Source organism: Coregonus clupeaformis, chromosome 3, assembly GCF_020615455.1.
Source record: "Coregonus clupeaformis isolate EN_2021a chromosome 3, ASM2061545v1, whole genome shotgun sequence".
In the NCBI taxonomy this organism is placed as follows: domain Eukaryota; kingdom Metazoa; phylum Chordata; class Actinopteri; order Salmoniformes; family Salmonidae; genus Coregonus; species Coregonus clupeaformis.
In genome coordinates this window covers 6,448,404-6,472,173 of record NC_059194.1, presented here as the reverse complement: position 1 = coordinate 6,472,173, position 23,770 = coordinate 6,448,404, and the positions used below count along the sequence as shown (strand labels likewise).

At 44.8% G+C, this 23,770-nt stretch overlaps 3 protein-coding genes across 3 annotated transcripts; 1 reads left to right on the top strand and 2 right to left on the bottom strand.

Moving 5' to 3' along the window:
- The first annotated feature begins 746 nt into the window (after positions 1-746).
- Positions 747-11,608, top strand: LOC121538118 (sodium/potassium/calcium exchanger 3). Its single transcript, XM_041845905.2, has 16 exons — positions 747-1,260; positions 1,460-1,573; positions 5,896-5,972; positions 6,158-6,232; positions 6,602-6,686; positions 6,959-7,062; positions 7,165-7,265; positions 7,354-7,407; positions 7,700-7,839; positions 8,449-8,612; positions 8,949-9,234; positions 9,996-10,162; positions 10,302-10,416; positions 10,546-10,658; positions 10,785-10,850; positions 11,007-11,608. Exons 1-16 carry the CDS (start codon positions 1,152-1,154, stop codon positions 11,115-11,117), a joined length of 1,881 nt encoding a protein of 626 aa, XP_041701839.2. The 5' UTR covers positions 747-1,151; the 3' UTR covers positions 11,118-11,608.
- Positions 11,609-12,893: 1,285 nt separating this feature from the next.
- Positions 12,894-17,200, bottom strand: LOC121540215 (zinc finger protein ubi-d4). The gene is made up of 10 exons (XM_041848903.2): positions 17,133-17,200; positions 16,397-16,557; positions 16,196-16,303; positions 15,898-16,091; positions 15,599-15,776; positions 15,382-15,516; positions 14,903-15,034; positions 14,460-14,572; positions 14,298-14,379; positions 12,894-14,194 (listed from the first exon to the last, which is right to left on the bottom strand). The coding sequence occupies exons 1-10, from the start codon at positions 17,162-17,164 to the stop codon at positions 14,106-14,108; spliced, it is 1,224 nt and encodes a 407-aa protein (XP_041704837.1). The 5' UTR covers positions 17,165-17,200; the 3' UTR covers positions 12,894-14,105.
- A 149-nt stretch (positions 17,201-17,349) lies between these two features.
- Positions 17,350-22,732, bottom strand: pola2 (polymerase (DNA directed), alpha 2). The gene is made up of 17 exons (XM_041856908.2): positions 22,303-22,732; positions 22,058-22,182; positions 21,874-21,965; positions 21,686-21,743; positions 21,370-21,479; positions 20,492-20,691; positions 20,235-20,323; positions 19,879-20,094; positions 19,659-19,722; positions 19,367-19,491; positions 19,234-19,272; positions 19,041-19,114; positions 18,793-18,901; positions 18,564-18,670; positions 18,378-18,434; positions 17,890-18,016; positions 17,350-17,746 (listed from the first exon to the last, which is right to left on the bottom strand). Exons 1-17 carry the CDS (start codon positions 22,388-22,390, stop codon positions 17,594-17,596), a joined length of 1,833 nt encoding a protein of 610 aa, XP_041712842.2. The 5' UTR covers positions 22,391-22,732; the 3' UTR covers positions 17,350-17,593.
- Between the last annotated feature and the right edge of the window lie 1,038 nt (positions 22,733-23,770).

Here is a 23,770-nt window from a genome sequence, read left to right as displayed (position 1 = left end):
CTTCACCCTCTTCCATTTCTACTCCTGTCTTCAGCTCACTTTGCTTACATTTCCTACCACTCTTCTTTAACAAACCTTCTCCCTTTTCCCCGCCATTTTTTACAGACTCAAACTCAGTCTTCCTCCCTCTCTCAGACCTCCTCTGCCTCTCTTTCCCCCCTCCATTCCTCCTCATTCATCCAAGTATACGTCTCCTTATGATTATACTGTATTTCTCCTGACCAATATCTATTTCATGCTTTCTCAAAGGACTCCATTTTCCCCCTCCTTTCCCTTCTGGCGTCTATTCTATCCTCGGCCTCACAGTCCACAATGACCTCTTCATTGCTCCCTCCGGAGTCTATTCTATCCTCTGGACTTGTGTCGACATCTTGGCCTGCGTCTTCCATCGGAATAAAATTGGTCCGCCACATAGTCCCCAATCCCCCGACGTCATTCCTGATTCCCGAACAGCTGTCAACTGTGAAAAGCGTAAAATTATTGTGACATCTTGTGGTTTTAATGTGAATTACTGCTACAATAATTTTGTGCTCGTATTTGTGGAAGCATTTTGATAAAAATGAAATAAAAATTTATTTATTTGAATTGTGTCTGTGTTGTCTGTCTTATATTATATTATTAATGACATAATGGCGTAACATAACATGTCTCTCATGTTAAAAAATACATATTTTGTCTCTGAGACTGGAGCTCGCTCGTTGGTTCGTCCCACCCAATTTGCGCGCTCACTGATGGTGGCACCACGAGCTCACAGTAAACACCCCTCGTGACCGAGCCCCCGAAGATACTGGAACAGACTGGGAGCGAAGGAGAGATGATGGGAGAATCTGGAAACAGTACAGACTTAAGACGATGTGACGTTTAAAACCATAGCATATTGTGTGCGAGACTAATTATTTAGCAAAAACCCCATAGCCGCTTGCCTCGTGTTCCGTGGAGGAACAGACAGATGCCGACGGAAGATGCTGCGCTTCTGAAGACAGAGAGTGGGAAAGAATGGGTGCAGGGATGCTGACAACACAAATACATGGCTGCACGTGAAGAACCCTGAGAGTGCATGAAAAAGATTCCATCTGATCATCTGATATAAACCGGAGAACCGACGCTGTTATTTTGACCGACATGTTCTGAGCGGAGGGAACAGCGGCGAGATGAAGGCGGCGGTGAGACCTAAGCGCACGAGGCTCTTCTGGCGGTTCGGTGTCTGTGGAGTAGTGATGATCACCGCCACCTGGCTCATGCAGCTCCTAGACGTAACAGGTGCGTTTCCCAAAGAGTCGCGTTATCCATTTAATTCATACATAAAATATCAGTGGTTTATTCAATCATCACACCTGTTTCATTATTAAATTATCTTGCAATAATATTATAAAAACAATGTGATCGCTTTTTATAAGCTCATAATATTTCATAGGCTAATATCTTTTAGGAAATAATTTATGCTGCTCTATCCTGACAGACTCTCCCAGCCCCAGGGATGTTGTTGGTGACTTCCCCTGGTCTAAGAGAGAACTAATGCAGGAGAGAGAAGAGGAGAACCACACCTCCTACACTCCTACAACGCCCAGAGCTGGTGCGCTACGTATTTTTGTTTTTGTTCCTGTGCTCTTTGATCGTTGGTGTCTTGTCTTTCTACCTGTGCATTACTCCTCCGCTCCTTGCTCTCTCTTTTTGCTTCCCACTCGCTCATCCAGTGTCTCTAGCCTATCTGTCAATCACTCTGTCTGTCTCTCCTCATTTTTTAAAAGCCAGACTCAGTAAGTCCCAAATTAAATGTCACATTTTTTTCTTCAGGTTTAATATATCTCGAAATGTATAGATGAAAGATGAATTTGCCATTTGGATCACTTCAAAGTGACACAAATGAAGGCTTTACGAATTATAAGTACAGCAGCTTTATTAACAAATACATATCTAACAACACTACATGACCAAAAGTATGTCGACACCTGCTTGTTGAACATCTCATTCCAAAATCATGGGCATTAATATGGAGTTGGTCCCCCCTTTGCTGCTATAACAGCCTCCACTCTTCTGGGAAGGCTTTCCACTAGATGTTAGAACATTGCAGCGGGGACTTGCTTCCATTGAGCCACAAGAGCATTAGTGAGGTCGGGCACTGATGTTGAGTGATTAGGCCTGGCTCGCAGTCAGCGTTCCAACTCATCCCAAAGGTGTTAGATCGGGTTGAGGTCAGGGCTCTGTGCAGGCCAGTCAAGTTCTTCCACACCGAGCTCGACAAACAATTTCTGTATGGACCTCGCTTTGTGCACAGGGGGCATTGTCGTGCTGAATCAGGAAAGGGCCTTCCCCAAACTGTTGGAAGCACAGAATCGTCTAGAATGTAATTGTATGCAGTAGCATTAAGATTTCCCTTCACTGGAACTAAGGGGCCTAGCCCGAACCATGAAAAACAGCACCAGACCATTATCCCTCCTCCACCAAACTTTACAGTTGGCACTATGTATTGGGGCAGGTAGCATTCTCCTGGCATCCTCCAAATCCAGATTCGTCTGTTTTGGACTGCCAGATGGTGAAGCGTGATTTATCACTCCAGAGAATGCGTTTCCACGGATCCAGAGCTTTACACCACTCCAGCCAACGCTTGGCATTGCGCATGGTGATCTTAGGCTTGTGTGCGGTTGCTCAGCCATGGAAACCCATTTCATGAAGCTCCCGATGAACAGTTCTTGTGCTGATGTTGCTTCTAGAGGCAGTTTGGAACGCGGTAGTGAGTGTTGCAACCGAGGACAGACGATTTTTACCCGCTACGCGCTTCAGCACTCGGCAGTCCAGTTCTGTGAGCTTGTGTGGCCTACCACTTAGCGGCTGAGCCGTTGTTGCTCCTAGACATTTCCACTTCACAATAACAGCACTAACAGTTGACCGGGACAGCTCTAGCAGGGCAGATATTTAAGGAACTGACTTGTTGAATAGGTGGCATCCTATGACAGTACCACGTTGAAAGTCACTGAGCTCTTCAGTAAGGCCATTCTATTGCCAATGTTTGTCTATGGAGATTGCATGGCTGTGTGCTCGATTTTATACACCTGTCAGCAACGGGTGTGGCTGAAATAACCGAATCCACTAATTTGAAGGGGTGTCCACATACTTTTCTATATATAGTGTATATCCCTCTCAATACAAACGAGACTCATAAATGAGAGTTGAGTGATACAGAATAAACGTATAATTTAGCTGACAAATGCATGTTTTTTTGGCTCCTGGCTGACAGGAATGTCTGTGCGTCGCTGCTGGTGCGACAGCTGACGATACGCAAGACTGCAGATTTGAAAACACTGGTGGGTCTGTCGTTACAAAGTTGCTTTGATGTTGCTAGTTCTAATTAAAACTGGAATTGTGCGCGATTTTCATTCAGCAAGGGATTGAAAATATTTTCCTGGTGCAAAACTTGCTAGTTGGACCATATTTCAGACTTACATTTTACATTTTTAGTCATTTAGCAGACGCTCTTATCCATAGCGACTTACAGTTAGTGAGTGCATACATTTTTTAAATAAAAAAATAAATAAAAATTCATACTGGCCACCCGTGGGAAACGAACCCACAACCCTGGCGTTGCATGCGCCATGCTCTACCAACTGAGCTACACGGGCAGTGCCAGCAGCATGCTGGAAACTATGGATAATAATCATGAAAGCCAGCTCTGTCTACTGGTAAGTGAAGCAAACTAGTTAGCTAATATAGCTGGCTAGTAAACATATAGATACACACACGCATTGCTTGTGTAACAGTTTTGCTTCTGTCCCTCTCCTCGCCCCTACCTGGGCTTGGACCAGGGACCCTCTGCACACATCGACAACAGTCACCCTCGAAGCACCGTTACCCATCGCTCCACAAAAGCCGCAGCCCTTGCAGAGTAAGGGAAACAACTACTCCAAGGTCTCAGAGCGAGTGACGTCACCGATTGAAACGCTACTAGCGTGCACCGCTAACTAGCTAGCCATTTCACACCGGTTACACTCACCCCCCTTTGACCTCCTCCTTTTCCGCAGCAACCAGTGATCCGGGTCACGGCATCAATGTAACAGTGTTGCTTCCGTCCCTCTCCTCGCCCCTACCTGGGCTTGGACCAGGGACCCTCTGCACACATCGACAATAGTGTTGATGATCACAAGTTTACTGGAGAACCGAGACCAAGTAGAGACTTTTGGACAAGGTGGATAATTGTATAATATAAGGCAGTTTATTCAGAGGTAAAGATATCTGGAATAGCGTGCACGGACTCGTTCGTCAAACTCGTAGGGAGTTTATCAGAAGAGAGCCCCGAAACATTGTGTGCAGACATTTTATGCAATAAAATGAAGTAGGTTGAATCTAGTAGTTCTGATCTTCTGATTGGTCCTGATGAGTTGGGCGAGGTCCCCTTCAGGCTAGTGTCACTGTTGCATTTGGCTCTGAGTCGGGTTCTCTGTCTTCAAATGTTCAGCCTAAGAGAAGGAGATTTTTGTGTGTGTGTGTGTGTGTGTGTGTGTTTAACAGTGATGATGTGTGTGTGTGTGTGTGTGTGTGTGTGTGTTATCAGTGATGATGTGTGTGTGTGTGTGTGTGTGTGTGTGTGTGTGTGTCCTCAGAGCAAGAACTCGTGAGTTGGAAGAACTGAGAGACCTATGGCGTGGGTGTTGTCCTTGGCCACCTGCTGACAAGGCTGACAAGATAGGACCCTTTTGTCCATTGTATTGAAAACAAACGCCCAACACAAAATGGGTCATGCACAAGATTTTAGTCAGACCAAGCTATAACATTATATATTTACTATGACAATAGTCACCCTCGAAGCATAGCTCCACAAAACCGCAGCCCATGCAGAGTAAGGGAAACAACTGCTTCAAGGTCTCAGAGCGAGTGACGTCACCGATTGAAACACTACTAGCGCGCACCGCTAACTAGCTAGCCATTTCACACCGGTTACACTTGCAAATGTAAATAGCCTACAGCCAAATAAACTTTCATGCACTTGCTAGTTGGTTAATATTTGTTTCCTCTTGGATGTGAAGTTTACTATTGCAACCTTTTGATGGCAAATTGATTCAATCCTATAGTTGCTGAGGGTCGACTTTTCCAGGCAAATGTTTGCACTGAAAGAGATCAAGCAGAAAACAGCGCTATGGTTGCACCGCATTAGCCAGCCTATATTGTTGAACTTGTCTATGTAAATTAGAATGACATTTTACTGCTGTAACGTTCATAACTGACTCCACTTGTAAATTGTAATTTTTATACAGTAGAGTAACCTACATGCTTGTGATACTGATACTGACAGATGGAAGGGTGGCTGGCCCAGCGGCCGCTTGAGAACTCTGATAGAGCACGTAATGATGTCTTGCCTGGGTTTGTTTTGTCTCCCTGACAGTTTGATATTTCATCATCACAAATTACGTTAATTAAACTTACTGGGTCTGGCTTTAAAGAGGTTCAGACAGATACCTAAACCCTCATTAATACCCCTTTGATGTTCGTGTTGCTAGGCAACTAAATGCTAAATTCTAAAACTGCCAACAGAGTGTATTTTGAGCTTTTAAAAATGCCCTGTTAGTAGCGCCCTCTCTTCTTGTCTGGTGTGTTTGTGTACGTATGTATGCATGTTCAGGGTGTGTGCAAATATGCGTAGAACTATGTGAGTGAGTTTAAGGTCGAGGCCAAGGGGTCTGAGGTAGGTTGTGTCCGCCTGTCACTGTCATGTGACATATATTCTAAAAAGTCCACTTAAACCAGGAGCTGTGGGCCTGTTGCTAGGAGATGATATGGAACACTCACATGGTCACATGATCTCACATCTCAAGAACTGCTAGAGTTTTGGAACATGACCAACTGAATGCCTCTTATTCCCTTGATTGGAACCCTTCTTCAGAAAACACTCTCCCTCTCTTTCAGCAATGCACGAGTTTCCAGCAGACATCTTCTCTCCAGAGCAGAGGAGAAAGGGAGCAGTTCTTCTCCATGTAGTCTGTGTGAGTAGCCATATCATTAGGAATTAGAATACATATCTAGTAATTTAATAGGATCTCTATGTAGCCTACTGCCTTGTTCAACAGTGCTGTTGTAGTACACCGTTCTACTGTAACAGTACCCCAACAATCTCTACGTCATCCAACTCAGTCCACAGACAAACTGTTTCTTCTCCTGTGTTTCCTAGGCGATCTACATGTTCTATGCCCTGGCTATAGTCTGTGATGTCTATTTTGTTCCATCACTGGAGAAGATATCAGAGGTGACAATAAAAACACCTTCCCACTTCTGTTGGTTTCTTTGCAGGTTGACATTTATTGTCACAAGTCTTGCCCAAAAATTGGCTATATTGTAAAAATCCATGAAAACAAAAATTAGCTTTTGGGTCATAATTTAAGGTTAGGCATTAGGGTTAGCAGTGTGGTTAAGGTTAAGGTTAGGTTTAATGACTTTGTGGCTGTGCCAGCTAGTGACCACTCTGCATTGCTGCGTCCAGTACATGAGTCATCCTAATAAATGCCAACCTGCGGTTTGTTTCCCTCATTACTTTTTGATTGCCTCTTCACTGATTGCAGTTTGTTTTAATTACAAAGCCTCTCTGTTTATCCACTAACCTCAACCTCTTTTCTAGAATCTTCAACTTAGTGAGGATGTTGCCGGGGCAACGTTCATGGCGGCTGGAAGCTCCGCCCCTGAGCTCTTCACCTCCTTGATTGGTCAGTATTCTACATCCTTGATCCTGGGCCGCGTTCAGCAGGACAAAACGTTGGCCAACGTTCAGATAGAAATGTATGATGTAAAACAAATATACTTCTCTGGTATATAGAATAAGGAATCACGTCAACTCTAGTTGTGGGATTTCTATCTGCAAAGTTCCACAACGTTTTCGTACTGAACGTGGCCCAGGTCACCAAAAGTGGCCTACAAATTAGTACCGATTGGACTGATTGGATCGATATGCACTGCTGTTGACCTCTTGTCCTCCCAGGTGTCTTCATCACTAAAGGTGACCTGGGTGTAGGGACCATCGTGGGATCGGCTGTCTTCAACATCCTCGTCATCATCGGCATCTGTGGGATCTTTGCCGGACAGGTAACTCGCCTTATTTGAGACAGGTGAAAGCAATATGGCAGGATTTCGATTTAGACAGGCAGTGTTGTTCATCAGTGTGTTCGGTTCTCTCTTCTCTCGCAGCCTATCTCTCTGAGCTGGTGGCCACTGCTCCGTGATTCTCTCTACTACATCCTGTCTATACTGATGCTGATTGTGGTGATCTATGATGACAAAGTGATTTGGTAAGAACATTGGACCAGGGTTCTCTACATATTTAGAACTCAGTGATGCATACAGATTGTGCTTTTAAACTGTTTTTCTCTGTTGTAGGTGGGAGACCATCATACTGATCTCCATGTATCTAGTCTACATTATCATCATGAAGTGAGTAACTGACTACATTATCATCATAAAGTGAGTAACTGACTACATTGTCACCGTGGAGTGAGTAACTGACTACATTATTATCGTGACGTGAATAACTGACTACATTATCACCATGGAGTGAGTAACTGACTACATTATCACCATGGAGTGAGTAACTGATTTTGCCTCTTATAGTTTACTGTTTGTTCAGTGCCCCCTCTTACCCCACAACATTTTACTTCAGATATGCACAAGCAAGGGACAGTATCTATCCATGACAGATGTTGGTTGTGATACTGTGTGTGTGTAGGTTCAACAGACCCCTGTCAGGCTGGGTGGAGAGGCACTGTGGTCGAGGGGGCCAGCCCTGCTTCAGTACCCTGAGACGGACCACCGCAGTGGGGCATGGAGGAGTCGACTGTGACACTGACATGGTGCTGCTGAAGAGAGGTGGGTTTGTGTCTCTACCACTGGTTGTGTGTGTGTGTGTGTATGCACACACTTGTATCGACATTGCTTCAGATTGTTTTCAATCAAATGGAACATATTCCCATTGTATCATGATTCTAAAATAGACAGACATAAAGTAGCTCTTTCAATTGAAAACCTACTTTTGCGCTCCATCCATCCACCCTCCTCCTCCTTCTCCCTCTCTCCTCCTCCTCCATCTCTCCTCCTTCTCTCTCTCCTCCTCCTCCTCCCCCCTCCTCTCTCCTCTTCCTCCCCCTCCTCTCTCCTCTTCCCTCTCCTCCTCCCCCTCTCTCCTCCTCCCCCTCTCTCCTCCTCCCCCTCTCCTCCTCCCCCTCTCTCCTCCTCCCCCTCCTCCCTCTCTCTCCTCCTCCTCCTCCTCCCTCTCTCTCCTCCTCCTCCTCCTCCCTCTCTCTCCTCCTCCTCCTCCTCCTCCTCCCTCTCTCCTCCTCCTCCTCCTCCCTCTCTCTCTCTCCTCCTCCTCCTCCTCCCTCTCTCTCTCTCCTCCTCCTCTCCTCCCTCTCTCTCCTCCTCCCCCTCCTCCCTCCTCCTCCTCCTCCCTCCCTCTCTCCTCCTCCCTCTCTCTCCCAGACTCGTGTGCAGGGCAGGACTCTGCTGTAGTGATGGTGGATGAGATGATGAGTCTGCACCCTCACCAGCTGACCTTCTCTGAGGCAAGCCTCCATCTCCTGATCACCCCACATTTCCCCCCCTACACACGGCTCCGCATGGCAGGACGCATGGTCATCAATGAGGTACACAGGACACACATCCACACACACAGCGCTATGTCTCCACACCTTAGCATGGAAAGATGCATGGTTATTATAGAAGTGCAAAAAACACACACATGCATTGCATATTTCCTTACACCCCCATGCCTTAGCCTTTGCTGGATGCATGATTACAAAGCACATACACACTATGCTTGCATCATCCCTGTTCCTCTGTTCTGGCTTAATGCTGAATGCCAACATTGTGCTGTTGGATGTTCTCCTGCGCCGTGCTGGAGTTGTGACATACTCCTACTCTGAACAAATTCAGAACTGTAAAACGTATAAAGTTTGTCTCTTACCTTCTCACTCACACAGAGGCAGAGGTTGAGCCGGGCTCGGGGCCAGGAGGAGAACGGTGGAGCAGGGGAGGAGGGGGGAGATGGGGCCACATGGGGAATAGGGAACAGTGGGGAGGAGAGGGGAGATGGGGGGGCATCATGGGGAGTAGAGAACGGTGGGGCGGGGGACAGTGAGAGGCAGCCACTGGAGGGGGACGGAGACAGGGATGGGGGGCCGGAGGGGAACAAAGGGGGGTTACAGCCCCAAGAGGAGGAGCTGGAGGAAGAAGAGGAGGTCTCATTCAGTCCCTTCATAGTGCCAGGTGAGCGTTACCTTACACACACATTTACAAACCAGTAACCTGTTGCTATATTCTGATAATGTTGAGTCTGGTTCCTCTCAACAAGTAACCTGTTACTACATTCTGATGATATTGAGTCTGGTTCCTCTCAACAAGTAACCTGTTACTACATTCTGATGATATTGAGTCTGGTTCCTCTCAACAAGTAACCTGTTACTACATTCTGATGATATTGAGTCTGGTTCCTCTCAACAAGTAACCTGTTACTACATTCTGATGATATTGAGTCTGGTTCCTCTCAACAAGTAACCTGTTACTACATTCTGATGATATTGAGTCTGGTTCCTCTCAACAAGTAACCTGTTACTACATTCTGATGATATTGAGTCTGGTTCCTCTCAACAAGTAACCTGTTACTACATTCTGATGATATTGAGTCTGGTTCCTCTCAACAAGTAACCTGTTACTACATTCTGATGATATTGAGTCTGCTTCCTCTCAACAAGTAACCTGTTACTACATTCTGATGATATTGAGTCTGGTTCCTCTCAACAAGTAACCTGTTACTACATTCTGATGATATTGAGTCTGGTTCCTCTCAACAAGTAACCTGTTACTACATTCTGATGATATTGAGTCTGGTTCCTCTCAAGGTTTCTTGCTGCTGCTTCTTGCTCTTTGTAGGTTGAGGTCAGGTTACTGTAAAGCTCTTTGTGACTACTGTTGCACTTTGTGATTGATTGATGATTGAAAAATGAAGGCGCTGCTCCCTCCGTCCTCAGGAGGGCACTGTGAGCGTGTGCGCTGGCTGGTGTCATGGCCTCTATGCTTGCTGCTCTGCTGCACCATACCCAACTGTGTCCTGCCTCGCTGGAGCCGCTGGTACCTCCTGACCTTCCTGGCCTCCACACTCTGGATCGCACTCTTCTCCTACCTCATGGTCTGGATGGTATGGACTACAGAGCACACATACACAAGCTCACACATAAACACACACACGTTCCTACACATAACACACAAGGTGGGACAATGCTGTCTAATGAGATGAAACAATCCCTTATGTCACCTAATGCCCTCTATGCTCCCAGGTGACCGTTATCAGTTTCACGCTGGGCATCCCTGAGGTGGTGATGGGCATCACCTTCCTGGCAGCTGGCACCAGCGTACCGGACTGTATGGCCAGCCTCATCGTAGCTCGACAAGGTAACGGAATTCTAATCAGTCTGCGTGTGTTGTGATGTTAACCTTTTTGTTTGTTTGTTTTGTACGGTATGATGGACATGCCTGTCTCTAACTGTATGCCTTATTTTGACTATGGTGTGTGTATTGTAGGTATGGGGGACATGGCTGTCTCTAACTCCATTGGCAGTAATATCTTCGATGTGCTTCTGGGACTTGGGTTCCCTTGGTTCCTGCGCACTCTGGTGGTCGACTACGGATCAGTGGTAGGGACATCTTTTTTTTTGTTGGTTGACAAATGTTTCTCAACCAAAAAGCTGCTAGGTGTTGTGCCTTTGAGGTTGCCAGATGTGCATCTGCAAAAAGAGGTTGAGTGTTTTTATGGTTGGCAGGTGTTCATCAACAGTAAAGGCCTGGTGTATTCAGTTGTTCTGCTGTTGGGTTCAGTGTTCCTCACTGTGAGTATCACTGTAATATCTTTTAAAGTTGTTATTTCTATGACAAAATCAGACCGTATATAGTACTTTTCTGCTGCTCTAATCCTCTCTAGCCACCTCTCACTTCTTTCTCAATTTCTCTCTATCCTTTCCTCCTCTATCACTCTCTCTCTGCAGGTCCTGAGTGTTCACCTGAACCGTTGGTGGTTGGACCGCAGACTGGGTCTCTGTCTCATGATGTTCTACGCCATCTTCCTACTCTGCTCGGTCAGCTTACAGCGACTGTAGGCCAGGTTCACACATTTTAGTATGATTATAATGAGACTATTTGTCCTCATGTTTTTACTTGTTGACATTATTGCTCAGTTGTATGTGAACGGGTATTTAGTTAGGGTTCATTTGCATTTCTGAGACATATGAGTATTGTTATATTGATGGGAAACCTCACATTTGATCTTTGATCAATGTTTCAAACTGGATCTTTTACATAGTTTTATACAGAGCAACTAGAATAATGTGTGATATCCCAAGATGACCAGTTGAGAACATGCACTTCGCACAATGAATTTATAATGTATTGAATTTGTATCCATCTACAGTTTACAGTTACGTGATGACAATGAGGAGTCATTCTTTAAAGTGTTAAAGGCCCAGTGCAGTCAAACTTTATTTTCCTGTTTTATATATTTCCACTATGAAATGTATGATAATGCCCTTTTAGTGTAAGAGCTGTTTGAAAAGACGGTGGGATGGAGTTTTGGACTGCCTGGTAACATCACCAGGCGGTAAATTACTTAACAGACCAATTAGAAAGAGTTCCAAACCTCTTTTTGACCATTTTAATTGAAAACAATCACAGTAAGGTACTTAATTGTTACCCAGAAATGATTTGATATTGAGCTAAAAATGGCTGCATTGGACCTTTAAAACCCACTATTGTATCGCTTGTAGGAGTGCCACAGCAGTAACCATACTCGGCTAATCATACATAATTGTATGCTTGTAGTATCACTCTTAATGTATGTAGACTGAACCAAAATATAAATGCAACATGTAAAGTGTTGGTCCCATGTTTCACGAGCTGAAATAAAAGATCCCCGAAATATTCCATACTCACAAAAAGCTTATTTCTCTCAAATTTTGTTGACATCCCTGTTAGTGAGCATTTCTCCTTTGCCAAGATAATCCATCTACCTGACAGGTGTGGCACATCAAGAAGCTGATTAAACAGCATGATCATTACACAGGTGCACCTTGTGCTGAGGACAATAAGGCCACTAAAATGTGCAGTTGTGTCACACAACACAATGCCACAGATGTCTCATGTTTTGATGGAGTGCAATTGGCATGCTGACTGCAGGAATGTCCACCAGAGCTGTTGCCAGAGAATTTAATATTCATTTCTCTACCACAAGCCGTCTCCAATGTCATTTTAGAGAATTTGGCAGTACATCCATCGGGCCTCAAAACCGCAGACCATGTGTATGGGCGAGCGCTTTGCTGATGTCAACGTTGTGAACAGAGTGCCCCGCGGTGGGGTTATGGTATGGGCAGGCATAAGCTACGGACAACAAACATAATTGCATTTTATTGATGGCAATTTGAATGCACAAAAATACCGTGACGAGATCCTGAGGCCCATTTTTTTTAAAGGTATCTGACCAAGAGATGCATGTTTCCCAGTCATGTGAAATCCATAGATTAGGGCCCAATTTATTTATTTCAATGACTGATTTCCTCATATGAACTCTAACTCAGTAAAATCTTTGAAATTGTTGCGTTTATTTTGTTCAGTCTAGTTGTATGTGTTTAGCATGTTTTATTCACTCACTATTGAACTGATAAGTGTGTTTTCATTGCTGTAAATACTTCGGAGCACCGTTTTTTAGAGAATTAGTGTTGAGTACAATAGATACCACAGTCTGTGCAATAATCCCTTTTGCAGTCTCCCTCCTTTAAAATATACCCCTCCCTGAGTTTCCTGTAAGTTATGGCGGTATGAACAAAAGCTTGGGGATTGCCTATATGTCCCTGTCACTTCCCTAAGACACTTTTACTAGACAGTTTTGTTTGCAGATACATAGACATTTTAATAGGGCAAAAGCAGTTTCAATACAAAAAAAGTAAATAAAAATACATTATTTACCATAACTCATTATGGAGATCATGAACATGATATCATAAAATAAATCAAAATGTCACTAAAAACAAATAGAAAATGTCATACAGTACTGGCATTGGGTAATATGCATTTTTTTTTTCTCCATTGACGTCGTTAGTATATACCGGTACTTTACAAAATTCTACTAGAAAAAAATCCCCAACCCCATGGAATATCAAGTGATATAAAATGTAAAGAAATAATTAAAAAAAAGTAAAGAATTGTGTGTGTGTGTGTGCATTCGTACTCAAGTACAGGTGCAATTCTGCATGCAATGTGCCTCGCTCATTGTGGCATAGATATGAACAGCTACATAAACCATAAAGACGATAGCTAAGAAATTGTCAATGTTAGGTTTAAAATCAGACCAGCAGTAAGACGTGATTCAGTCACGATAGAATGACTATGGTTGCGTCCCAAAAGGCGCCCTATTGGACCCTGATCAAAAGAAGTGCACAATATAGCGAATAGGATGCCATTTGGGACACAACATATGGACCTTGGCACCAGAGGTTCCTTAAATATTTGTTGTTGCAGGAAAACCTTTGAGATAAAAATGTTTTTAAAGCATCCAAAAGAAGTACACAGACAACTTCACTACAAAAGTCCACTTAATATCCCTCAACAATGTGATCATATTTTGGAATCCTTAAATCCATACACTTGGTTATTTTTTTAACAAGTACAAATAGATATTTTGGCAACAAATTAAGCACACTGCCTGTCTTAGCAGTCCACACCATATAAAGGAGAGGGGGAGTTGAGTTGGGGAATAGTTAGCATGAGATGCTAATCCTTTCTTTCTAACATGAACTCTGTAGAGACAGTGGTTACCAGGGTTACGGTGGTCTCTGCAGAGTGTGTAACAGTCCGGGTGAGTTAACAGCCGTGATAGGAGGAGAGACAGGAAGGGGCATGCCTACAGGGTGGTGGGGAGAGGACTCCCTCCTCTCCAGTCCCCAACCAGACCCACACCCTACCTCCTGGTCATTGAGGGGGTGCGGACCAGGGTGTGAGGAGCTACTGTCGTTGTGTGGGGTGGTAAGGTGGGGTCCCCTGGCTGAGGGCAGGGTGGGTTACTCTGGGGTGGCCCCAAAGATACTAACAACTAACCACTATTCATCCTCTGTGGTAAGGCTCTGCTGCTTGTATATGGATGCCTTGTCCTTCAGCAGCGCCAGGCAAAGGTGACAACTCCAACTCCCTGTAGAGAGAGAGAGTTTAATACATGGAAACTCACCAGTTCAACATAGTAAATGTGGGCTTCATTGACATCAAAGAGAAGTTGTGGTTAGACTGTGACATACCTTCTGGGGGCTCAGTCATAGGAGGGTTGAGGCAGTACATGTGGTATCCTCGATCACAGTCATCACAGAACAGCAGCTGGTCCTGACAGACAGAGAAACAGTGTGTGTGAGGAGACACAGAACAGGAGAAGTATGAGAAGGCAGAGGTGGAGCAGCACTCACGTCGTTCTCTGAGGTACCACAGACGTTGCAGCACTTGCACTCGATACACTGCCAGCGGTACGTCTTTACAGCTGCCATCATCACATCTGTGAACTGCAGGCAGGACGGGTGACCTGAAGGGAGACAGACACAGGTCTGTTGTCAATGACTTACCAACCTGGCAAAATAAAGGTTGAAATACATCCACAGAACACTCAAATAGAGCCAGAGGACTACACTAAGGAGTTATAGAGCAGCATTGATAACATCAGTTTGGCTGTTTACATTCATGAATTTTGACGATGCTAACTCCTGGCTGTGGCAGAAATAAATAATGGATTATTGTGGATTCTGTCACCCTGGGCCTTCAGACAACTCAAGGTAAGGGTCATTCCACCCAAATATAGGTTTTGCCTGAACTATCCCTTTGATGGAAATGTGGGGTGTGGGTAGGAGGTTCCTACCTGAGCGTCCGCAGTCTGAGCAGGACACCAGCTCCTCTGACTGGCCGGTCTTCTGGTTGTGGGCGGAGTCTCCCAGACAGAAGTCGCAGTAGTCGTTGGGCAGGGCCAGACCGTTAGGGCCTTTCTTAGGAGCTGAGATAAGAGAGGAGACAGAGAACAATGAGAATGAAATACACTCAACCTGCCCTAGAACACTGACATCCCTCTGAAACTAGAGTAGAGTGACTCTTTAACTTTGTAATAGTTTGACTCGCTCTTGAGGTGTGCTTCATTTAGCTTTGGGTATGCACTTTTGGGACTATTCCATTGATTCCATTGTAGTAAATGAAGCGCACCTCAACTGTTAAGACATGCATTTGACCCAGGTCTGGTATCATGAGATAAGCAGGAGTTTCTAGATCTATAATAGAAATGTGACCAGCTCTATAGTAGAATGTGACTCATGATTCCAGTAGCTATCATTCCAGACAGTGACTCACTCTTGTGCTCCTCAGGATGGCGCCGGGGGGGAGGGGAATCTATCTCCTCTCTGTCCTCCCCCTCTTCCTCCGCCAGATGGGAGTGTGTGTAGTGGTAGCTCAGGCCCGGACGGTTCTTATAGCGCTTCCCACAGACTGCAAACACACACATCATTATGGAGTAAGTCATCATACATGCACATACACCAGAATTTACATCGAATAAATCTATACTCACTGTCACAGGCGTAAGGTTTGTCCTGCTCCTCCAGGGCTGCAGCGGCTGCCTCCATTTTCTTCTTTCCATTGGCCACTCCACGACCCTTGGACTTGCCCTTCCCTCGTCTCTTTGGGGTCTCGTCCTCAAAGTCCTCATCGTCCAGATCATCCAGGTAGTCATCGTGGTCCAGCACCCTCTGAAAGCAGAGTAGAGTTCAAGATAAGACAGGTGCACTGACAGAGCCTCGTTTGTAAAATGTGCATTAAAAAATATATATTTGGTTCATTGATCTAGGGAGGTCAGAGGTTCCATCTAACCTTGCGGATGCGTCCAGAGGAGGTGTGGCTGGAGACTGTGGCGGCCACGGGTTCAGGTGTGGCTGGGTTGTCCTCCGGGGCCCGGGGGTCCGGCGGGCCCCTCCTCTCCAGGGGCTCCCCCTTCAGCAGGGCCTCTAGGCTGCTGCCGTCCACCGCGCCCACGACATCCCGTTTCAGACCCAGCTCCAGCTCCGCTACACAGAGCGGGAGAGGCTTATTCAATACTGAAGAGGCAGAAGACTACCGGGCCACACTGTGCCCTCTGACATTAAGAACAAACAATAAAAATGAATTGTACCTGATTTGATAGGGGGGAAGGCCAAACGGGGGTCCTCAGGAGGGTGGGACCGACGTCTCTTCCTCCAGCGTCGAGATGGATAGCTATACAGCTGCCCAGCAGCCATGCCTGAACAAAATATATATATGGATGAAAAAGTGTTGATCATTAAAGTGTGCTTTTGAGGGAGTGAATGTGTGTGTGTGTGTCTTCGCTACAGACCTGCACTCCTGTGTCTCTTCTCCATCCAGATGTAGCAATTGCTTTGAGCAACACCAGTCTGAGAGTCGATGAAAGGCATAAGGATGCTCCTCTCCGCACACAGACGAGCATTATAGCTGTGGCACTGTTCCATAGCATCCTTATAGTACTGCTCCCCGAGCCTGAATCAATAAAACACAAATCACACTCATGCTAGACTAGAAATGATCATAGTCGTTATTCTAACCATTTCAAAACGAATAATTATGTATAGTTGTACAGGACCACTCCGTTCACTGTAATATTACAGGATAATACCTAGCTACAGTAGGTAGACAATGCAGAACCGCAGACAGGGTGCGCTTCAATTGTTGGCAAGCTAGCTACGTTGGGCCTAGCTATAAAGCTAGCTACGTAGCTATTAGTTAACGTTAGGTGCAATTTAAATTCACACCATAATCTTTATGTCGACCGTTTATAAACTTCCGTCTTGTTTACAGTAAGTTAACAAAGGACAACCATTTTCAATTGAAGCATTGTTGTCTAACATAAGCTAGCTAAACTTGCTAGAGAAACAATAGCCACATAGCTAGTTGGCTAGCTACGTGTAGACAACGCTTTGCTGTAAAGATAACTAGACGGCAAATAGCCATGTTCTACATAGTTTCCAATACATTGTCAACTCCTACGTCGGGACTTAAATCTCTGAAAGTGTCAAATGCACCTACTCGTTAAAAATAAACAAAGGACAACTTACACTTTCACAACACTATCTACGGCCGCCGCCATGTTTGCTCAGTGCGGCTGTCAAAATATCCACTGCGCCTGCGCGTATAGCTGGGTTGAAGATCCGTTTCCATCTTATCAAAATGAAAGGCCCCCTTTTGAGCATTCTCATGTAAACTTAAACAAATTGCAGTGGAAAAAATCACTGGTTGAACAATGGCAGCTGAAAATAAATACAACACAATAAGAAGATTGAGAAATAATTATTTATTGACAAGAAGAGTGATAATCAGAATGGATGACTGATAATCAATATCATCTCTGGAAAACTCCACTGTAAAATAAGGAGTGATTCAGTAGAATACCAAGCACATACATGACTGAGCAAATTATCAAATTAAATTACAGTAAGAAGCTACATTGATAGTCGTTGTAGAATAGATCATTTTGTAATATGAAGAGGAATCAATCTTCAGTCAGTCTTCAATCAGGTTAGATCTTGACCACTTGGCCGGCCACACAGGGACTGACTCTCTTCCCATCTATCGATGTGGCGCTCCTCTGGATGAGCAGCCTGCCGTAAGTCCCTCCCACCTGCCCCTTGGTCAGGCGTCCAGGATTGACACATACGCAGCCAATCACATCCTGTGAAAAATTACATATTTTTTTAAAGCTTCATTGTAAATGTGTGTGATAGCGAGAAAGATGGAAAGAGAGAAAAAGATGGGAAAGAGAGAGAGAGCGAGAAAGAGTGAGTTTCCACTGTGTGAACCAGCCTTGTTGTTCACCTTGATGAAGAAGCGTAGCTCTGAGGGGACGATGAGCATATCAGGACTGAGGGGCATCTGGCCGTAACTCTGGAACTTCTCATAGTCCATGTTCACCTCCTCCACAGGTGGGTACAAGGGGTAGTAGCTATATATATTACACAGAGAACAGGGAAGAAATTAGTTGTTCTTGCCCTCAAACGAGTCCAAGAATAGCCAGGAAGTGAAATAATTACTGTGTGGACACAGGATAGTAGTGTGTTGAATCTATGCCCTTCAAGCTTAACACTCTCCTCCCATTATTTTGGCCATGCGGTGTTTACTACAATTCAGCTTTTAGCTTCTAATGTGTAACATGTTTTATGTTTTTGAACACAATGGAAGTTTAACTTTGTGTTATCCTAGACAAAACATTTTATGCATTTTATCCACATTTGTGGTTGTATTGTGTTTGTAAATTGTCAAATAGAATCAATCACTAAGACCCTTCTGTCCCTGTGCTCACTCACTTTCTCTGGGTCAGCATATGTTTTAAGATGCGTGAGAATCTGTCCGACCCAGCGGCACTGAAACACAGAACAGTATCACCATATAAACACTTTGATCGAAGGAGCAGTCATGGTAAGCAATATGAATCTGTGAACACCAAAAGAGATACAGTGTAGAGGTCTGGAGCCGAACACACATGCACTCACCAGCTGATCTCCTCTGCTCCCATGTGGAAAAGGATGTCTGTAGAGGTCAGGCCAAAGGTCACGCCCTCGATGAGCAGGGTGCAGGGGTCAGGCACCAGGGTCACACGCTGAAGAGCCAATGCAAAAACAATTTAACACATTATTGAGGTAGGGCATGCCGTTTTTCTATGACAGAAGATTTCCTGTATGATAAAAAAAATTCTGAGTGACATCATGTGGGCCATTTCACCTTTGCGTCGTCCTTGCTGAGGTCCGGCAGGGTGAAAGGGGGTTGTGGGTAAATGAAGTGATGGTGGACATCTCTCTGGGAGGGAACAAATACCAACCGACATCCAACTCTGAGGAGGAAGCAGAACTATGTTTACAAAAGCAAGGGAAGAGATTGAGCTAATGTGGTCGGGATGTAGGGGGTAAAATGAAGCAGTGTGTGGGTGGGGTAACAGTGTAGTGGATAGGTAAATATAAAGTCATATTTACCCTTTGGTGCCTTCCACAATGCTTCCCAAACATCTGGAGAAGATGGCATCAAACGTCTCAGTCACCAGAGATTTCTGTTACACACAAAAAAAGAAAAAACAATCAATTTCTGATAGAAAATACAAGTCAACATCCTAGATATGGAAAACTAACTCGAGAGTCAGTAGCCAAGACAGAGAGAAGGAAAAGGTACCTCTATCTGCTGATGTTTGGAGTCCACGAAGGGTCCCAGCTGTGGGTTAGAGAGGAGATGTGAGGGACAAACATACAAACTTTAGTCAGAGAGCAAAAAAGTGGGTCAGTGAGTGAGACCTCTTGATACTGACCAGTATGCAAACGTCAGGGCGGTCCCTGACGATGATGTTGATGAGGTCCACCAGGGGGTCAAAGATCAGGCCGTCAGAGGGGGTGTAGGGACCACAGGCCACCATCACCATCAGCTGCTCTGGTACTGAGGGACAGCAGGGACGTTAGGGTGTGTGTGAGTGTGTGCCTAAGAGAGCTGTCGGGGGGATGTAGGGGCCGCAGGCCACCATTACCATCAGCTGCTCTGGTAATGTGTTAGAGCAGGGACATTAGGGTGTGTGTGTGGTGTATACTCATAGTTCCCTTCCTTACCATCAGGAATGTCCATGTCCATTTCCTGTTTAATGGGATTAGAGTAGAATGGGAGAGGGACTCCCTAAGAGACAGAAAATATCAAACAATTAAACAAAGAAACAAGAACTTAGAAGTCATACTGGTCAGCTTGAGAATCTCCATCAGTTTTTAGTCCTGGAATAGGCTTGATCAGGATCCAGGAAATCGAACAAAGGTGTTTTAGAGGAATCCCACTGACCTCATAGAGTTTAGATGCCACCAACTTCCTCCCCGAGGTATTCATCCCCTCCATGACGACCACCTGTCCAGGGAAGAGTGAGTACTCTCTGAGTTCAGACAGGTCTACTGGCACCTGCCGCCCACCCTGATCAGGCCCTGCCTCCAACAGCACTGATTGGGCGTTAAGCTTCCCATTACTGTCACAGCACACCTGTCCCAGTACAGTCACACTGTCCTACAGAGAGGGAGAGAGAGAGAGAGAGCAGGAGAGAAATTAACAAACATACCCACACACAGCACTGAAAGTAACTGGGGGAACAGGAGGGAACATACTGTGTGAGTGACTGGGAGGCAGAGTGAGCTGCCTGTAAGTACCTGAGCAGGTAGAGACACAGGGGAGAACTCTTCTATGTTGAAGTTTGTCCTCAGTTCCTCTCCCAGCTCCTCAATCTTCTCTGTCAACACTGGCAAAGACAAAAGACAACATTCACGTCGGCACATAAAAAATGAAATGGACTGATCTAACAGTCAAGATTAATGATGGATAAGGAAGTAGTTGTGTCATCACAATTCTACTATAATCCAATAAAGATGTTTAAAATAACTACCGTAGTTGTAGTTTTGTTGCCTACCGTTGCGGACGTCCCTCAGCCTTTGGAACATGTACTTGTAGTTGTCAATCAGAGAGTCCTCTGATCCCTCCAGGAGCTCCAGCTGAACCCCGTTCTGCTGCCCTTTCCTCCCCGCCCAACGTGTGCCCTGGACGGCCCCGAATGTAGACACCACCTCCCCCCGACCTCCACGCTGACTGTACTTCTGAGAGGGGGTCACACTGCAGAGAGGAGGACACACATTTGGGGATAAGGGTGAGTGAGTGAGTGTGTATTCACAGATGATTGTAGCGGTGTATCCATGTACACTACATGACCAAAAGTATGTGGACACCTGCTTGTCGAACATCTCATTCCAAAATCACGGGCATTAATATGGAGTTGGTCCCCCCTTTGCTGCTATAACAGCCTCCAATCTTCTGGGAAGGCTTTCCACTAGATGTTGGAACATTGCTGCAGGGACATGCTTCCATTCAGCCACAAGATTATTAGTGAGGTCAGGCACTGATGTTGGGCGATTAGGTCTGGCTCGCAGTCGGCGTTCCAATTCATCCCAAAGGTGTTCGATGGGGTTGAGGTCAGGGCTCTGTGCAGGCCAGTCAAATTCTTCCACATGAACAGTTATTGTGCTGACGTTGCTTCCAGAGGCAGTTTGGAACTCAGGAACTGACTTGTTGGAAAGGTGGCATCCTATGACAGTGCCACTGTGAAAGTCACAGAGCTTCAGTAGGACCATTCTACTGCAAATGTTTGTCTATGGCGATTGCATGGCTGTGCACTCGATTTTTTACACCTGTCAGCAACAGGTGTGGCTGAAATAGCAGAATCCACTCATTTGAAGGGCTGTCCACATACTTTTGTATATATAGTGTCTGTAGTTGTGTGTGTGTGTGGTGTACCTGGGGGAGAAGCTGGCTGGGCACAGCAGCAGGCCAGGGCTGGCTATGAGAGCTGCACTCCTCTTAGACTGGGGGTGTTCTGGGGTGGTCAGGGCACGCTTCTGAGACCCCTAAAAACACACAGAGCAGAGATAATGCTTTGTACAGCACATACAATACCAACAAACAGACACCTCAACGAAAGGAGCATTCGCACAGAGACATACACACCGGACAGTTTATCAGGCACACCACTGGAGGCAAGGGGGTAGGGGGGTCCAACCCGGTACTAGATGGGTGTACCTAATAAACTGGCCGGTGAGTATGTGTAAAATACCTTAGCTGGGGTGGAATAGGTGTCCAGAAGACTCTCCTCTTCTTCTTCAGCTTTGATCCTGGAAAGGCAAAGTTAAGGGACACCACCAGAGTCCTGTATTGTTCCAACTGTCATACATATAAACACACTGAAATAGTTATTCATCAATCCTAAGCGAAACATAACACTGAGGTAGAGATTGTGGATACAGGTCCTGCAGCGAGTTGATATCCCTGGTTCTGTTGAGTGATTCCTCTCGCTTTGCGATGCCCGGTTTGGCCTTGTTTTTCTTGTTTAGAACCTGCAACACACCAAGACCAGACATGCAACAATGAACACCAAGCGAGTGTGTGTGAGAGTGAGAAAGGGGTCATGGGTCTTTCTTTCTCCCACCTCATGCTCAAACTGCTCCAGTGTGTTCAAACTGAGTTTCAATCCTCCCTTGGTGGTGCTGAAAGCCACCCACTCCAGGACTATCTCATTCCCCTGCAACCTGTTGCACAGACACTGCTCCAACACTGGGAGAGAAGTAGAGCATGCCAAGATCACTGGTAATTTGGCTAACAAAACATTCGCAAAGCAAGTTCGTTAGCTATCTTAATGGGATAAGTCTGAGGGCAGAAGAAAATTGCACCTACTCTTGTCCAATATTATGTCTTCGTCTCCACAAGAAATGCCGAACATTTCCAGCTCCGATTTGATGCTATCTGCATTTACTAATGCCATTTTATAAAACTAATTAACTGAGCTAATTAACGTGTGTAATACCTAATAAGAAAAAAAACGACAAATAAAAAAATCTAGTTAGCAAGAGCGATCAGCCACCTGCTGCCAAGAACAATGTTGTGATAGTTTCTTAGCCTGCTAGCTATTTTAACAGCCTTGCTATCACCTCCGACATCATTAATATGATTCCAATATGCTAACAACCAACTAAAAGTTGACTAGCTAACAGTTAAACAACATACAACGATAACTTAATCAATAACAATAGCTGCTGGCAAAATACCATTACTTTTCCCGTACACTTCTCATCGACTATATTTTGCCGCGAAATTTCGTCGCAGATGTTGGCGGCCGGATTATACGTCACAGATCAAACATAGAGCTACAAAACCTAGATAATCTAGGGGTGTTTGCTAAACTGCACTGCCATCTACTGTTTATTTTTGATAGTGGCGCTTAATTTTTTATCCATAAAATACATGAATACCGAGGAAAAAAGAAATGGTCAAAATAATGTCTCGGTGTGTCTTCCAGTTTTAATTTACCTTCATATCATAGAAAAATACATATCTATATTGCACTTAATAAATATCACAATATACAATCCAAAACAAATACAATGAATTGAGTGATACAAGAAAACTGAAATGTCAGCATGTTCAGATTTCATTCCCACTTGCAAAGTTTTTGGAAGGTCTGCTGCAGGTGAGCTTGTCCGCCTAAGGAACACAGTAGTTAGTGGTTAAGAGCGTTGTGCCAGTAACCGAAAGGTCGCTGGTTCTAAACCCCGAGCTGACTAGGTGAAAAATCTGTCTATGTGCCCTTGAGCAAGGTACTTAACCCTAATTGCTCCTGTAAGTCGCTCTGGATAAGAGTGTCTGCTAAATGACTAAAATGTAAACATAGGACTAGTAAATCATATGCTCACATGCCATGGCTACAAGGGTATTTATAATACTCAACTCCAGCACAATATGGAACATTTCAAAGCAGTAACACAGCCATAGTGTTAGGCTTGGCCACTTATCATGATAACACAACATATCATTTTATGAAATGTTTACATGGCAACATTTATCAGTGGACTTCCACAAGTACTGTATCATAAGTCATGATAATATGCCATCATTTAGGGCCCTGTGTTTTGCCCAATCATATGGCATGCCTGGATTTTAAGCTTTATTTAAAGCTTTTTCATCAAACTGTCCCCTTTTCTTTTCATGTCAGATGGTCCAGCTCCATCCTCAGACAACTGCTTTATTTTCTGGTGTAATTCACATCTCTGGATAAGGTTTAAAATAAAGGTTAAAATCTTGCTATGTCACATGATTGCGCAAAAAAGGGCCCTAGCATAATACACTGGACTCAACTCAACACCTG

Coding starts and splice junctions, on each gene's coding strand:
- LOC121540215 (XM_041848903.2), bottom strand. CDS start 17,164: ATGGCGGCGGCCGTAGATAGTGTTGTGAAAGT. Junction 16,558..17,132: donor GTAGATAGTGTTGTGAAAGT/GTAAGTTGTCCT, acceptor TTATTGATTCAG/GCTCGGGGAGCAGTACTATA. Junction 15,777..15,897: donor CCTCTGGACGCATCCGCAAG/GTTAGATGGAAC, acceptor CTCTGCTTTCAG/AGGGTGCTGGACCACGATGA.
- LOC121538118 (XM_041845905.2), top strand. CDS start 1,152: ATGAAGGCGGCGGTGAGACCTAAGCGCACGAGGCTCTTCTGGCGGTTC. Junction 9,235..9,995: donor CAGTCCCTTCATAGTGCCAG/GTGAGCGTTACC, acceptor CTCCGTCCTCAG/GAGGGCACTGTGAGCGTGTG. Junction 10,851..11,006: donor TGGGTTCAGTGTTCCTCACT/GTGAGTATCACT, acceptor CTCTCTCTGCAG/GTCCTGAGTGTTCACCTGAA.
- pola2 (XM_041856908.2), bottom strand. CDS start 22,390: ATGGCATTAGTAAATGCAGATAGCATCAAATCGGAGCTGGAAATGTTC. Junction 21,966..22,057: donor TGGAGCAGTTTGAGCATGAG/GTGGGAGAAAGA, acceptor GGTGTGTTGCAG/GTTCTAAACAAGAAAAACAA. Junction 18,671..18,792: donor TCAGCAAGGACGACGCAAAG/GTGAAATGGCCC, acceptor TTGGCTCTTCAG/CGTGTGACCCTGGTGCCTGA.